The sequence below is a fragment of the Bos mutus genome, chromosome 13 (assembly GCF_027580195.1).
Source record: "Bos mutus isolate GX-2022 chromosome 13, NWIPB_WYAK_1.1, whole genome shotgun sequence".
In the NCBI taxonomy this organism is placed as follows: Eukaryota; Metazoa; Chordata; class Mammalia; order Artiodactyla; family Bovidae; genus Bos; species Bos mutus.
This window is the reverse complement of record NC_091629.1, coordinates 64781094-64794244: the sequence shown is the minus strand read 5'-3', so window position 1 is coordinate 64794244 and position 13151 is coordinate 64781094. Positions and strand designations below refer to the sequence as shown.

Genomic DNA, 13151 nt, shown 5'->3' with positions numbered 1-13151 from the left:
TGGACATGGAACAACAGACTGGTTCCAAATAGGAAAAGGAGTACGTCAAGGCTGTATATTGTCACCCTGCTTATTTAACTTAAATGCAGAGTACATCATGATAAATGCTGGACTGGATGAAGCACAGCTTGAATCAAGGTTGCCAGGAGAAATATCAATAACTTCAGATATGCAGATGACACACACTTATGGCAGAAAGTGAAGAAGAACTAAAGAGCCTCTTGATGAAAGTGAAAGAGGAGAGTGAAAAAGTTGGCTTAAAGCTCAACATTCAGAAAACAAAGATCATGGCATCTGGTCCCGTCACTTCATGGCAAATAGATGGGGAAACAGTGGAAACAGTGGGAGAATTTATTTTGGGGGGCTCCAAAATCATTGCAGATGGTGATTGCAGCTGTGAAATTAAAAGATACTTGCTCCTTGGAAGAAAAGTTATGACCAACCTAGACAGCATATTAAAAAGCAGAGACATTACTTTGCCAACAAAGGTTCATCTAGTCAAAGCTATGGTTTTTCCAGTAGTCATGTATGGATGTGAGAGTTGAACTATAAAGAAAGCTGAGCACCAAAGAATTGATGCTTTTGAACTGTGGTGTTGGAGAAGATTCTTGAGAGTCCCTTGGACTGAAAGGAGATCCAACTAGTCCATCCTAAAGGAAATCAATCATGAATATCCATTGGAAGGACTGATGTTGAAGCTGAACCTCCAATTCTTTGGCCACCTGATGCGAAGAACTGGCTCATTTGAAAAGACCCTGATGCTGGGAAAGATTGAAGGTGGGAGGAGAAGGGGATGACAGAGGATGAGATGGTTGGATGGCATCATCAACTCAATGGACATGGTTTGGGTGGACTCTGGGAGTTGGGATGGACAGGGAGGCCTGGCGTGCTGCGGTCCATGGGGTTGCAAATGGTTGGACATGACTGAGCGACTGAACTGAACTGAACTGAACTGAACATAGTATGTGCTTAGTAAATGATAGAGATCATCACTACACTCTAAAATGGGATAGAGAAGTGCAAGAAAGGCAGAGCATAAATATGAGGAATAAATGAGATCATTCATATAAATCTTTTAGATAGGATAATTTTATTTCCTAAATAACTACTAGCTTTTCTACTTTACCAGTTTCAATTTGATCTATTCATCTCTTCATGCTCTCTAGTCACTGACCAACCCACTTAATCTCCTATGCCCTCCAAGTCTGAGGTATTTCTGAAAGAAAATCTGGTTTCAATGTATCTTCAACTGTATCTGGTAATAACATAAATCTAGGATCCCGGAGTAGACACAAGTCCCTGATGGGCAGGTTTTGGAGGAGAATAAACTATTATATTTTATGATGAATAAAAAAAGAAAATGAGGGTGGTTAGGTGTGCTATTTCCCCAAGTTGCTGCTGTATAACCATACTCAGAAAAGAAAAAAGGAACCATTGGCACAGAGGTGCACAGAAAACATTACAGGTTCTCCTATCATGTACAGCCCTCAGAATAACAAGCATTTACCACATAGTTGGTTATTTGATTTTAAACAGCAAGTAATCAAGACTTAACTTATTGAAGGAGTTGACGGTGATATTTAACTTCAGGGATGAATGTTGTATACTTTTCTATAGTCTGCCAAGATGTTTCTTCAAGGGCCAAAGAATAATGGAAGGAAGAAAAGGAAGGAAGAGCAGAAGAAAGGGAGGGAGGAAAGAAGGGAAGGAGGAGGGAAAAGACAGAGATAAAGCAGGGGAAAGCAGGAGCAGGGCTCTGTGTGAAGAGGTGGTATATTAAGTATTTCAGATCCAGTAAGGAGTATTACTAAGATAAAAATTCATGGATCAAATGAACATTAAATAAAGGCTGTGAAACAGTCTCCTTGAGCTGATGAACTTATAGACTGACCACAGACTCACTGACCACACCACATTCAGATAGCGTTAAGAATTTATTTCAGAATGCATATTGCTAGGCCTTGAGCAAACACAAAAAGAGATATCATTAAAAAGCCAAATAAGGATATAAAATAGAATACTAAAAATATTCTGTAAACCAAAGAGAAGACAGGAAAGTGGAAACAGAAGAAGGGCATCTATGAAAACCCCAAACTTAACATCATACTTGGGTAGTAAAGGACCAAGTGCTTTCCTGTCAAGATAAACAGCAAGGCCAGTATGTCCAATCTCACTCCTTCTATTCAATGTTATAGACGGTCCCAGTTATGGCAAAAGGCAAATAGAGAGAGACAGACAAACAGATAGTGAATAGGGAAAAATAAAACTGTCCTTACAGATAAGATCAATTGCCTATGTAAAATACACTAAGAAATCTACTAAAAGATACTGGAACTAATAACCGAGTTTAGTAAGGTTATAGGATATAAGATAATTATTCAAAAATCAATTTAATTTTCAAATACTATTCCAATAACTGGAAAATAAAATTTTAAATACCACTTACAACTGCATAAAAAGCATAAAGCACTTGACAGAAAATTTAATGGGAAGAAACAAAAATTCTACAGTGAAAACTTTAAAACATAGCTGAAAGATAATTCAAAAGATTTGAATAAATAGAGAAGTAAATATGATACTGGATTGGAAGACTCATTGTAAAATGCCCTTTGTCCTAAGATTCATCTATATATTCAATCCAATCTTAATCAAATTCCCAACAAGTTTGCATTTTTCGTTTGTTTTTTTGCTTCAGTTCAAATTGAAAAGATGATTCTAAAATTGTATATGGAAGTATAAAAAGCCTAGAATAATCAAAACAATTTTGAAGAATCTGGATGATTTACACTTCCCGATCTTAAGATAAACTATAAAATTACATAATATGAAGTAATAGAGTCTATTGTCATAGGGGAAAGATACATAGATCAATGGAATAGAACAGCCATTCCAGAAACTGACCCAAAGATACAAGGACAATTAGTTTTCAACAACAATCCAAAGGCAATTCAGTGCAAAAAGGACAATCTTTTCAACAAATAGTGCTTGAATGGTTAAATATCATTTGCTAAGCAAACAAATAACCTCGAATACATAACTCACATTACATAGGAAAATTAACTCAAAATGGGTCATAAACATAAATGTAAAAGCCTCACACCAAAAGTCTTGCAGAAGAATCCGCAGAAAATCCTCACAACTTTAGTAGACATAGATTTTTAAGCAACATAAAAAGAAAAAAAAGAAAATCTAGCCATGAAGGGAAAAAAGGACATATTATTGCTCTTCAAACAATACCATTAAGAAAAAGAAAAGGTCAGCTGCACACAGTGGGAGACAATATGTGCCATACATTTATCTGAAAAAAGACATAATTGTATGTAGAGTATATAACATATGACAATAATAAACAGAAATGAACAAGATGATTTCAATGGACACTTCACAAAAGAAATATATGAATTGCCAATAAGCATGTAAAAAAGTACTCAGTCGTACTAGTCATCAGGGACATGTAAATTAAAACAATAATGAGGCACAACCATTGGTGGCTAAAATGAAAAGATTGACGATACCAAGGATTGACAAAAATGTGGAGAAAGTAGAATTCTCTTTCATTGCAGATGGGAACATAAAATGATATAACCACTTTGGAAAAATAGCTGGAAATTTCTCATGAAATTAAACACAGCATTACTATAAGACCTAGAAATTCTACCCTTAGAATTTACTCAAGAGAACTGATAATCTAAGTCCACAAAATACTTATACAATAATTTCACAGCAGCTTTTTTCATAATAGCTAAAAACCATTAACAATCCAACTATCCAAAAACAAGTGAATGGATATCAAATTATGATACAGCCCTTACAATAGAAGACTATTCAGCAATGAAAAGAACTTCTTATAAACAGGATTATATGAACAAATTTGAGAAGCATTATGTTTCTCATGTAATAAGCCAGACATAAAAGAATGCACTGTGTTCCCATTCATATTTGCCTTTTGAATAGGCAAAATGAATACACAGTGATAAGCACAAGGTCTGCAGTTGTCGAGATGGAAGGTGGGGAAGCCCCTATAAAGGGACACCGGGACACCTTCTGAGATGATAAAAGTGTTCTATATTTTGCATGGAGTGGTGATGACATGGGTATACACACTTGCTAAAACTATGAATGAATTTTACTACATGGAATTACAAAATAAAAGTCTATGGGTTATTAAAAGGGTGAAAGTTCTGTTAAAAGATAAGTTGAGTTCTCTGAAGGATATCCAATAAATAATTTGGATATCTAACATTTAATAAATAAAGTTAAAACAGAGAAAGAAAAAATATTTTGAAAGTACATATTTTATAAATATTAAATGATATAATATTTAATGTTAACATTTTTAGTTTTTATGAGATTCATGTCTGTAATTTAACAGAGAGAAAAACAGTGGTTCTCTAAATTTATTTGTTTCTTAAAAGGTTACTAAGTGCTTTTACCTAACACTGGAACATGTACAATGTTCATATGACAGTGTAAACTGCTCTTTGTAAAATAACATTGATATTGAGAAGTATGAGTAGGCTTATGTTTATAGGCAGTGTAATGAGAATATGCTAGGCTTTGGCTTCCTACTATGCTTTGCAATAAAGCACAAATAATTAAAGTTAAATATATTCCCATAAAAGGATATTCACATATTGTCATGATGCTTCTTACATCAATACAAGATCCAAACATGAAAATGCCTTTTATTTATTTCTCACGTACCCAAAGGGAAACTTATGCCCAATGGCGGTTTGCCCTTTACTACGGTCTAACAATACTGACAAACTGATGAAAAAGAAAAGTAGATTTCTTCCATCTAATATATTCAACTGAAGTAGCAGTGAAAAGCACATCTCTGAAGATCAAAGATAGCTATTAGTGGGCCTCTCACAGCTTTCTTTCTGATCAACTTCAAAAAAAAAAAGTAAAGGAAGAAAAGAAAGTATATAAATGTCTTCCATGGATGACCATAAAATCACAAAGTCATATTTTTCTAAAAATGACAATGTAGGTCTGCCTCTACTAAGCACTTTTAAATAAGTTTTAGTAACATAGCATTCAGTTCATTATCAAAGGGGAAATTCAGAAACATGGATAATCCTCCAACTCCCAAAGCAATGATGCTATCATCACATATGATTTGGGTGACAGGACAAGGATAAACTGATCCTGTGGCGAAAAGTGTGTCTCCTAGGGAGACTCTAGATTATGAGTAGCTGTTCTACCACCTCCCTGCTTTGTCTTGTGAGATAACTAATGGGATTTCGTTGCTTAGTTGCTCAATTGTGTCTGACTCTTTGCAACCCCGTGGACTGTAGCACACCAGGCCTCCCTGTCCTTCACCATCTCCTGGAGTTTGCTCAAACTCATGTCCACTGAGTCAGTGATGCCATTCAATCATCTCGTACTCTGCCATCCCCTTCTCCTCCTGCCTTCAATCTTTCCCAGCATCAGGGTCTTTTTCTAATGAGTGAGCCCTTTGCAACAGATGGTCAAATAATTGGAGCTTCAGCTTCAGCATCAGTTCTTCTAATGAATATTCAGGATTGATTTCCTTTAGGATTGACTGCTTGGATCTTCTTGCAGTCCAAGAGACTCTCAAGAGTATTCTCCAGAACCATAGATCAAACTTATGTGATTAGCCAGTCATATTCATGAGCAACCTTATAGGCAGAGCTTTCTGAAATCATTTACAAAACTTCTGGGTCTGCATGAATCCCTATGACCTCAGATTTTCTAATTAACCCTGGGACTGTCATCTGCTTCTACTGGCATATTTGGTTTAACAATCCTCACAATGAAGACCTGAGAGAAGATAAAATTACAGGTTCCATTTCTCCACTAGGAAAGAAAAAGTCTCCCTAACCCAAATCTAACATTCACCTACAATTTTCTGCTAGGTGGTCACAGTAATGACTTTTTTCCCCATGTCGATGATCAATTCTAATGAATATGGATACAAGCTGAATCACTAAAGCAGCTATTGTAAAATTGTATTTGAATATCAGTAATTCTATTTTAAATCTGGCACAGTCATGGCCCTTTAGAGCAATTATGAACTTTTCACAGAAAATGTTTCATTTTATCTTCCCCAACTATATGAAACAGCCAGACATTCTAACCTTCACTTCTTAGAGATGAAGGTACAGATAAAGGAGCTGAGGCTCCGGGAGGTTAGGCTCTGAAAATCACTTAGTTCAGACAAAGCAAAGATAAAATTCACATCCAAGTCCTTCCTTTCCAAATCCTGTGTTCTTTAAAATCCCTGGTTTCTTTAAGCATGGAATGTCAATTTAGAAATGAAGAGAGGACTTCCTTGGTGGTCCAGTGGTTAGGACTTCACCTTCCAAAGCAGAAGGTGGGGGTTCTATTCCTGGGTTGGAAGCTAAGACACCACATGCTTGGAGGCCAAAAACCCAAAACATAAAAAAACAGAAGCAGTACTGTAACAAATTCAATAAAGACTTATAAAAATAATAGAAATGAAGGTGAGTAGGAAACTAAGAATATCGCAATTAAATGTCTTATTTAGCATGTTTATTCTAAGAACTAAGAAATATAATAAATAAGATAAATCAGGCTTCCCTGCTGGTCCAGTGGTTAAGAATCCACCTTGAAATGCAAGGGACACAGGTTCTATACATAGTCCAGGAAGATCCCACATGCATGGGGCAACTAAGCCTGAGTACCATAACTACAGAGCCTGGCTCCAGAGCCTGAGAGTTGCAAGTACTGAGCCTCCGTGCCACAACTCCTGAAGCCTGTGCACCTGGAGCCCATGCTCTGCAACATGAGAAGCCACTGCAGTGAGAAACCCACACACCTCAACAAAGAGTATTCCCTGCTCACTGCAACTAAAGAAAGCCCACATGCAGCAACAAAGACCCATCACAGCCAAAAAATAAAATAAATCTCAAAAAAAAAAAAAATAAGATAAATCTACTGAGCTGGAGAGTGGTAGGAAACCCATACATACAGCAAAAAAATATTAGAAAATACTGACCAATGAGAAAGTAAATCTTTAAAAGATCAATAAACTTACTAAAAACCTTTTACAGAGGGAAAATATCTGAATATCTCAAAGCAGAAAACACAGAAAGAATCAGAGAGGCTTGTGACTTGCCCCAAGCTTTCCAAGTTAGCAGCAAGGTTGGGACCAGAACCAAGGCTCTGACTATACCTTCAGCTGTCCTTTCACCAAATCATAGAAAACACTTTCCATCATGAGGAGTTACAGCCCAATCCACTATGAGATCTCAGTTGTAACTCTAGTAATTTATGTCCTAAGACATGACTTTCAGAATCTCTGATGAACTGCCATGTTTCATTAGAACCATCTGAATAGATTGCTAAAAACCTACCCTAGACCTATGCAACTCAGATTCCCTGGTGGCTCAGAGGGTAAAGAATCCGCCTGCAATGCAGGAGACCTGGGTTCAACCCTGGGTTGGGAAGATTCCCTGGAGAAGGGCATGGCTACCCACTCCAGCAATCCTTCCAGGAGAATTCCATGGACAGAGGAGCCTGGTGTCTACAGTCCATGGGATTGCAAAGAGTCGTACATGACTGAGCAACTAACACACACTCTGGTACCTGAACTTTTAATAAGAAAACCCTACCTCAAGTTTCCAATGAATGCTCAAGTTTGAGAACACTGCTCTACTGGACTGAAGTTTTAAAACAGAAACAGAACACTCTCTATTCATGTCTTCTAAAGAAACCCTTGTTTGCCCTTCTGTTAATCATTTCTTGACTTCTCACTCTTAGATGTCTCTTCTGTGCTCAATTCCAGGGTGATGGATGAAAAACAGCACTAAACACCTGCCCGCAAAGTGAATCAACTGTGCATATACAAATATCTACCTTTTCTTAGATTCTTTTCCCATATGGATCATTACAGAGTATTGAGTAGAATTCCCTGTGCTATTGTCTATTTTATATATAGTATGTATATATGTCAATCTCAATCTCCCATTTATTCCACACTTTTAACAAATGTAGGTAGCAATCTAATAAGATAATGTCATGATCCACTAAGGAATCATGACTGTTTCAATATCTGAAAAACACTAGACTGGACATTATACAGCTTTCATTTAATGTTAAAGTGGAAAGTGTGTCAGGTACATTTCTCTCTTCTTTCTTAAATCCTCTTAAAGTCCTTTCAGTAGGATCATAGTAATGTATATGCAGTAGATGTTAACAGAAAATAAAATTACAGTTAAAAAACTAAAGGTAACTAATCAATTATATTCTCTCAGAATTAAAATGTTTTGTACTTTAAATTAACAAATATTTAAAATCCAGTTTCATAAATCAGTTGCTAAGATATTCTTAAGGGTTTCTATCCGCAAAAATTTTCTTGTTAGTTCTTTGTCTCTCTTACCCCAGGCACATCTGGATGGAGGCAGAAACAGTGATGAGAGAAGGAGTCAAAGTAATGACCAGAAGTCAATCTCTTTCCACCCAAACACATACTTAGGGGCTGACATCATAGCCCCATGGTACAAACTACAGATGGGAAAGTAACTGGATTCAAGTCAGGAAATTTAACTTTTATCAGATGAAGACAGGAAAGGCTTGAACAGAGAAACTCACACCTGTAGAGCCGAGGGACTAAAAGCCAACAATCCAACACCATCAAGATTGTGATTGCTCTAAAAATAACTTTTGCTAAAGCAATAAATAAGATGAAGATCACCAACTGAGCTTCCATTGACACTTCTCCCTGGTACTATTGCACCCTGCAGACAACATCAAAAATAATATGATAGCTGAAAAGAAAGCACCCCACCACCTTGCTATTTCCAGGTGGGCGGCTCACTCAGACTCCGGCTGCCTGGACCCCCAGGTCAGTCTCCTGAGTCCAGCCCTTCCCTGAGCAGTCCTGCGGGGGCCCCTCAACAATTCATGAGGGCCAGCCACACATACCCTCGTCTATGGGAAACTGAGACGGGCTCCAAATGGTAAGATGAGGGGCCATATGGCTTCCTGGATACAATCATCAGGTTGCTCTTTAGAATATTTGCCTGTGGGAGTCAGACCGATGAAATCATCCAGCAAAAGGCAGGCACACAGCGACCAGCCAGGCTCACTCAGGCTCAGCCAAGGAACAGAAAGCCAGCACTTCCTTGTCTGTGATTTCAGCCCTGTCTGGACGCAACAGCCAAGGTAGTGATTACCCTACAGGGAGGCCGACCAGAGTCTGCAGAGTTATCCGCCCCAGAAAGCCCTTCTCTTTCCTCACCTGTGTTTCCCTTTGTTTATCAGTTTCCTGTTCTGTCCAGCAGGCTTCTTTCCTTTTTCACAATCTTCTTATTTTATCTGTCTCTTATCTTTCTCAATTAAAATGTATCATACTCCATGCCAGATTACCCCCATTGCACTAGATACTGCTTTACAAATCAGTGTGATTTTTAGCAGAGCTGTGTTAGTCACTGTAGCGGCACTGCGAGCTGTTACAAAGATTTCCGTAATATTTTAGGAGGTCCCACGTGCATCGTTTGTTATCTAAGTTACAGCTAGTTTATTCATGCAGCAAATTAAACTTGTGTTCACAGTTGATTAAAGGCAGAAGACATCCCAAAGATCATCAAATCCAACCCCTTAATTTTACAGATGAGAAGACTATGGCCCAGAGAGTTCAAGTGACTTGCTCCAAATCTGAATCTAATATTCAGCTGTGGTTTGGGCCAAATATATGAGGCAGATAAAACCACAGGAGTATGGAAAATTGTGTGCATACTAGGATTTCTTGAAAAGCCAGTTTTGGTCAGTGGATGTTAAAAATCTGAACCAAGTCCAGTAAATATGTCAATCATATAATGTAACCTACTGGAATTGCCAGGGATTCAATTTCTCAGGTGCTGGAGCTAAATAATAAACTGCCTTGAGAGTGGGACCCACAGGAGAGAACGGTGTATAGCTTTCTCACAGTTGGGATCCTGGAGAAATCTAAAGCCATGCTTCTAAAACAGAACTTGAACTACTAGAATGCAGCCTGAAACAAAGAATCAGGGTCAGATGCTCTGAGAAGAAACAAGTGAGAAACTGAGAGGGACTCCAAGTAGATTAACTTACCTTTTTTTTTTTTAAAGGGAGTGGGGGCTTTAAAATATGAGAGCCTGGGGTTTCTGGATGCAGGAGTGTCAGCAGGAGCGCATATGGCACAATGAAACACTCTCAGTACTTTCTTAAGCAACAAAGAATTGCATGCTTCTGGGACAATTCAAAGGTGTGAAATGCTTGGGAGACTTAGTCACATACCCCCATATGTCATAACTGCACAGTATTTTGTTCCATGAGCTATCTTTCTAAATACTATGCAAAAGGAAAACCCAGACTCCCTAAAAACGTGTATATCCCAGTGGCAACATGAACCTAAGAAAACACGTTTATTGCTGCCGTTTGGTCGCTAAGGCTTGTCCAACTCTTTATGACACCATGGACTATAGCCTGCCAGGCTCCTCCGTCTATGGGATTATCGAGGCAAGCACACAAGTGGGCTGCCATTTGCTCCTCCAGGGGATCTTCCTGACCCAGGGATCGAACCCACATCTCCTGCATTGGCAGGCAGATTCTTTACTGCTGAACCACCAGGGAAGCCCTAAAACCCATAGTTTCTGGGGCCAGCTAGGAACATCTCTGGTTTACCTATGACCTCAAAGACCCTGCTGGCAAATGGTGCTTGTTTCCTACACTGCATTGACAAAGAGCAAAGTAATGATGAGAATTAAGTAATAGAAAAATATAATAAAAGGAATAAATGCTGAAAAGTTTCAATTTCATTAGGTCAAATTTAGAAATGTATATTCTAACAAGAAAACTTCCATTTTCTGCCATAGAATTCCATGTAGTGTAATGGTTTCTAACTCTGTTTTTGTCCTTTTTCTAATTTCTTAAATTTTTGGTCTCTTTGGTAACATTTAATTTTGATAGAAATTTAAATTCAACAGAAAAGTTGTTAGGAATAGTTCCCAAATTCCTTTCACTTAGATTTACTACATACGTATATTTTGCTCCCATTGCTTCATTATTCCTAAAAACATAAACATTTTCTTACACAACCATAGTACAATTACCAAAATTAGAAGATTTAACACTGATAAAATACTCTTATCATTACTCTATGTTTAACATGAAAGCCACTTAAGTCACTACACTTTATTATAAAAGCATCTTTCTTTATATAGCACAAATTTTGGCATAAACTATTCTTATGGTACTATTTAGTAAGAAAGTAAGTGAAACCAAGCATACAATGCTGTTTTCTCACCTGCTGAAGCATCAGTTGCTTCATAGTTTATTAGAAAGCCTTCATAAGCAAGGTCAGAGTCAGCCACAAATGTAAGCCTTACTGAGTTGTCATTACTGGTAAGAGAGGGCGGAATAGATTTTCCACAATATCTATTTGGAACCAAGAAAGAACACAGATTTAAAAACTTTCAGGATGCTCAGAATGACATACCCCAAATTCAGTTCAGTTCAGTTCAGTCGCTCAGTCGTGTCCGACTAGGACATGTTAAAAAAACACAATAATAATATCCTATATTAACCTTAAAAAACAAATTTATTTCAAGCACAAAGCATATACAAAGTTGCTAAAGATCATCCAAACTCACAGCTACTTCCTTTAGACGGTTTTATGTATGTGCCTAAGTGTGTGACATGTCATATAACATAATTTTAATGAAATTAGAAATTCTGAGCTACAGTAGGTAACCATATAGCATATTAATGAACTTATTAATAAAAATATAATAAACATACTTATACAACAAAGGAAAATCATGTATTATAAACTCATAGCACAGACTCTAGAGTCAGCTCTATCCCTTACAGGCTTTATGATTTTGGACAGATGTCTCAGTTTTCCCATCTATAAAATGGGGATGGTGATATGACGTACTTCAAAGAGTTGTCCTGAGAATTGTATGAGTTAATACACTGTATATAAGGAACTTAGAACAGTGTCTAGAATAGTTAGCCTTATACAGGTGAACTCTACTATCTTTACAATACTGGTCCCTGCAGAGGTAAGAGTTTGATTGCTAATCCATAGCAAATTTTTGCTGAAGAAAGCAATTTTTACTCGGGAAACCCATTCTATAAGACATCATGTCGTGAGCTCTTATCTAGAAACACTTGTGAGAGAAATGACTAGAAAATCAAAATCTCAATTCAAAGAACACTTGGTAAAAGCAAAGGAATGACAGGAGGAAAAAATAGAAACCAAAATAAGACAAAGTATTAAACATGGGAAATGGATGAGTTAATTTCTGAGGCAGAAAAAGGAGGGAAAATGGTGTATAATACCATTTCAGTGTAAAAATGATTTAATATCTTAATCAAAACAAAGGTAGATGAATTAATATTCTATATGTCTCTCTTTTGAACAACAACAATAACAGTTTATATCATTCAGCAAAAAATAGGTAATTTTCAGTGATTAGGAGTCAAGTACCAACCATAAAAAAGAAGGAATTTTAAAAGTTTAAAGATTAAGACAAGGAAGAGCAAAAAAATGAAGAGGGAGAATAAAGTTAGGGGAAAAAATAAGTGTAAGAAAACAATGGATAAGGAAAAAAATGTTTAAAAAATGGATGAGGAAAAAGAAAATGAAATACAAAAAAAGGGGGGAAAGGGAATCAAGAGATATCTATGCCCAACAAAGATGTAATAACAGGGGCTAGATTTACATAATCTTGTTTTCTGAAACAACTGAAAACCTGGACAAAATAGATAAAAACAATGGTTCTCAAGACACTAGATACCAAGCAGTGGAAGACAATACTCTTCAGAGACAGGAGACAAGTGAATAACAACGATCAAACTGTTTCTGAGTAACTTAACTGCATCCAAAAACAAAACCCAAGAATACTTAGAGTAATACAGTAGTGTCTGGTACACAAACACAAAACTGAAAATGTCTGTCATCCTATCAAATATTGGTGTTCAGTCGCTAAGTCGTGTCTGACTGTTTGTGACCCCATGGACTGCAGCACACGGGGCCGCTCTTAGTCATGTGCACTGAGTCAGTGATGCCATCCAACCATCTCATCCTCTGTTGCCCCCTTCTCCTCCTGCCCTCAATCTTTCCCAGCATCAAAATCCTTTCCAAAGAATTGGGAATATCAAGTATTACCAACTATGAAAAGAAGGAGGAAAGT

The 13151-nt window shown here is 37.2% G+C and overlaps 1 protein-coding gene across 1 annotated transcript in view; it reads right to left on the bottom strand.

The window, feature by feature from the left end:
* CUBN (cubilin) overlaps nucleotides 1–13151 on the bottom strand; it is a 261035-nt gene that overhangs the window by 192674 nt on the left and 55210 nt on the right. The window contains exon 22 of the mRNA XM_005891915.2: nucleotides 11258–11388. Within this exon, the coding sequence (XP_005891977.2) occupies nucleotides 11258–11388 (131 nt within the window). The remainder of the gene's footprint in view (nucleotides 1–11257; nucleotides 11389–13151) is intronic.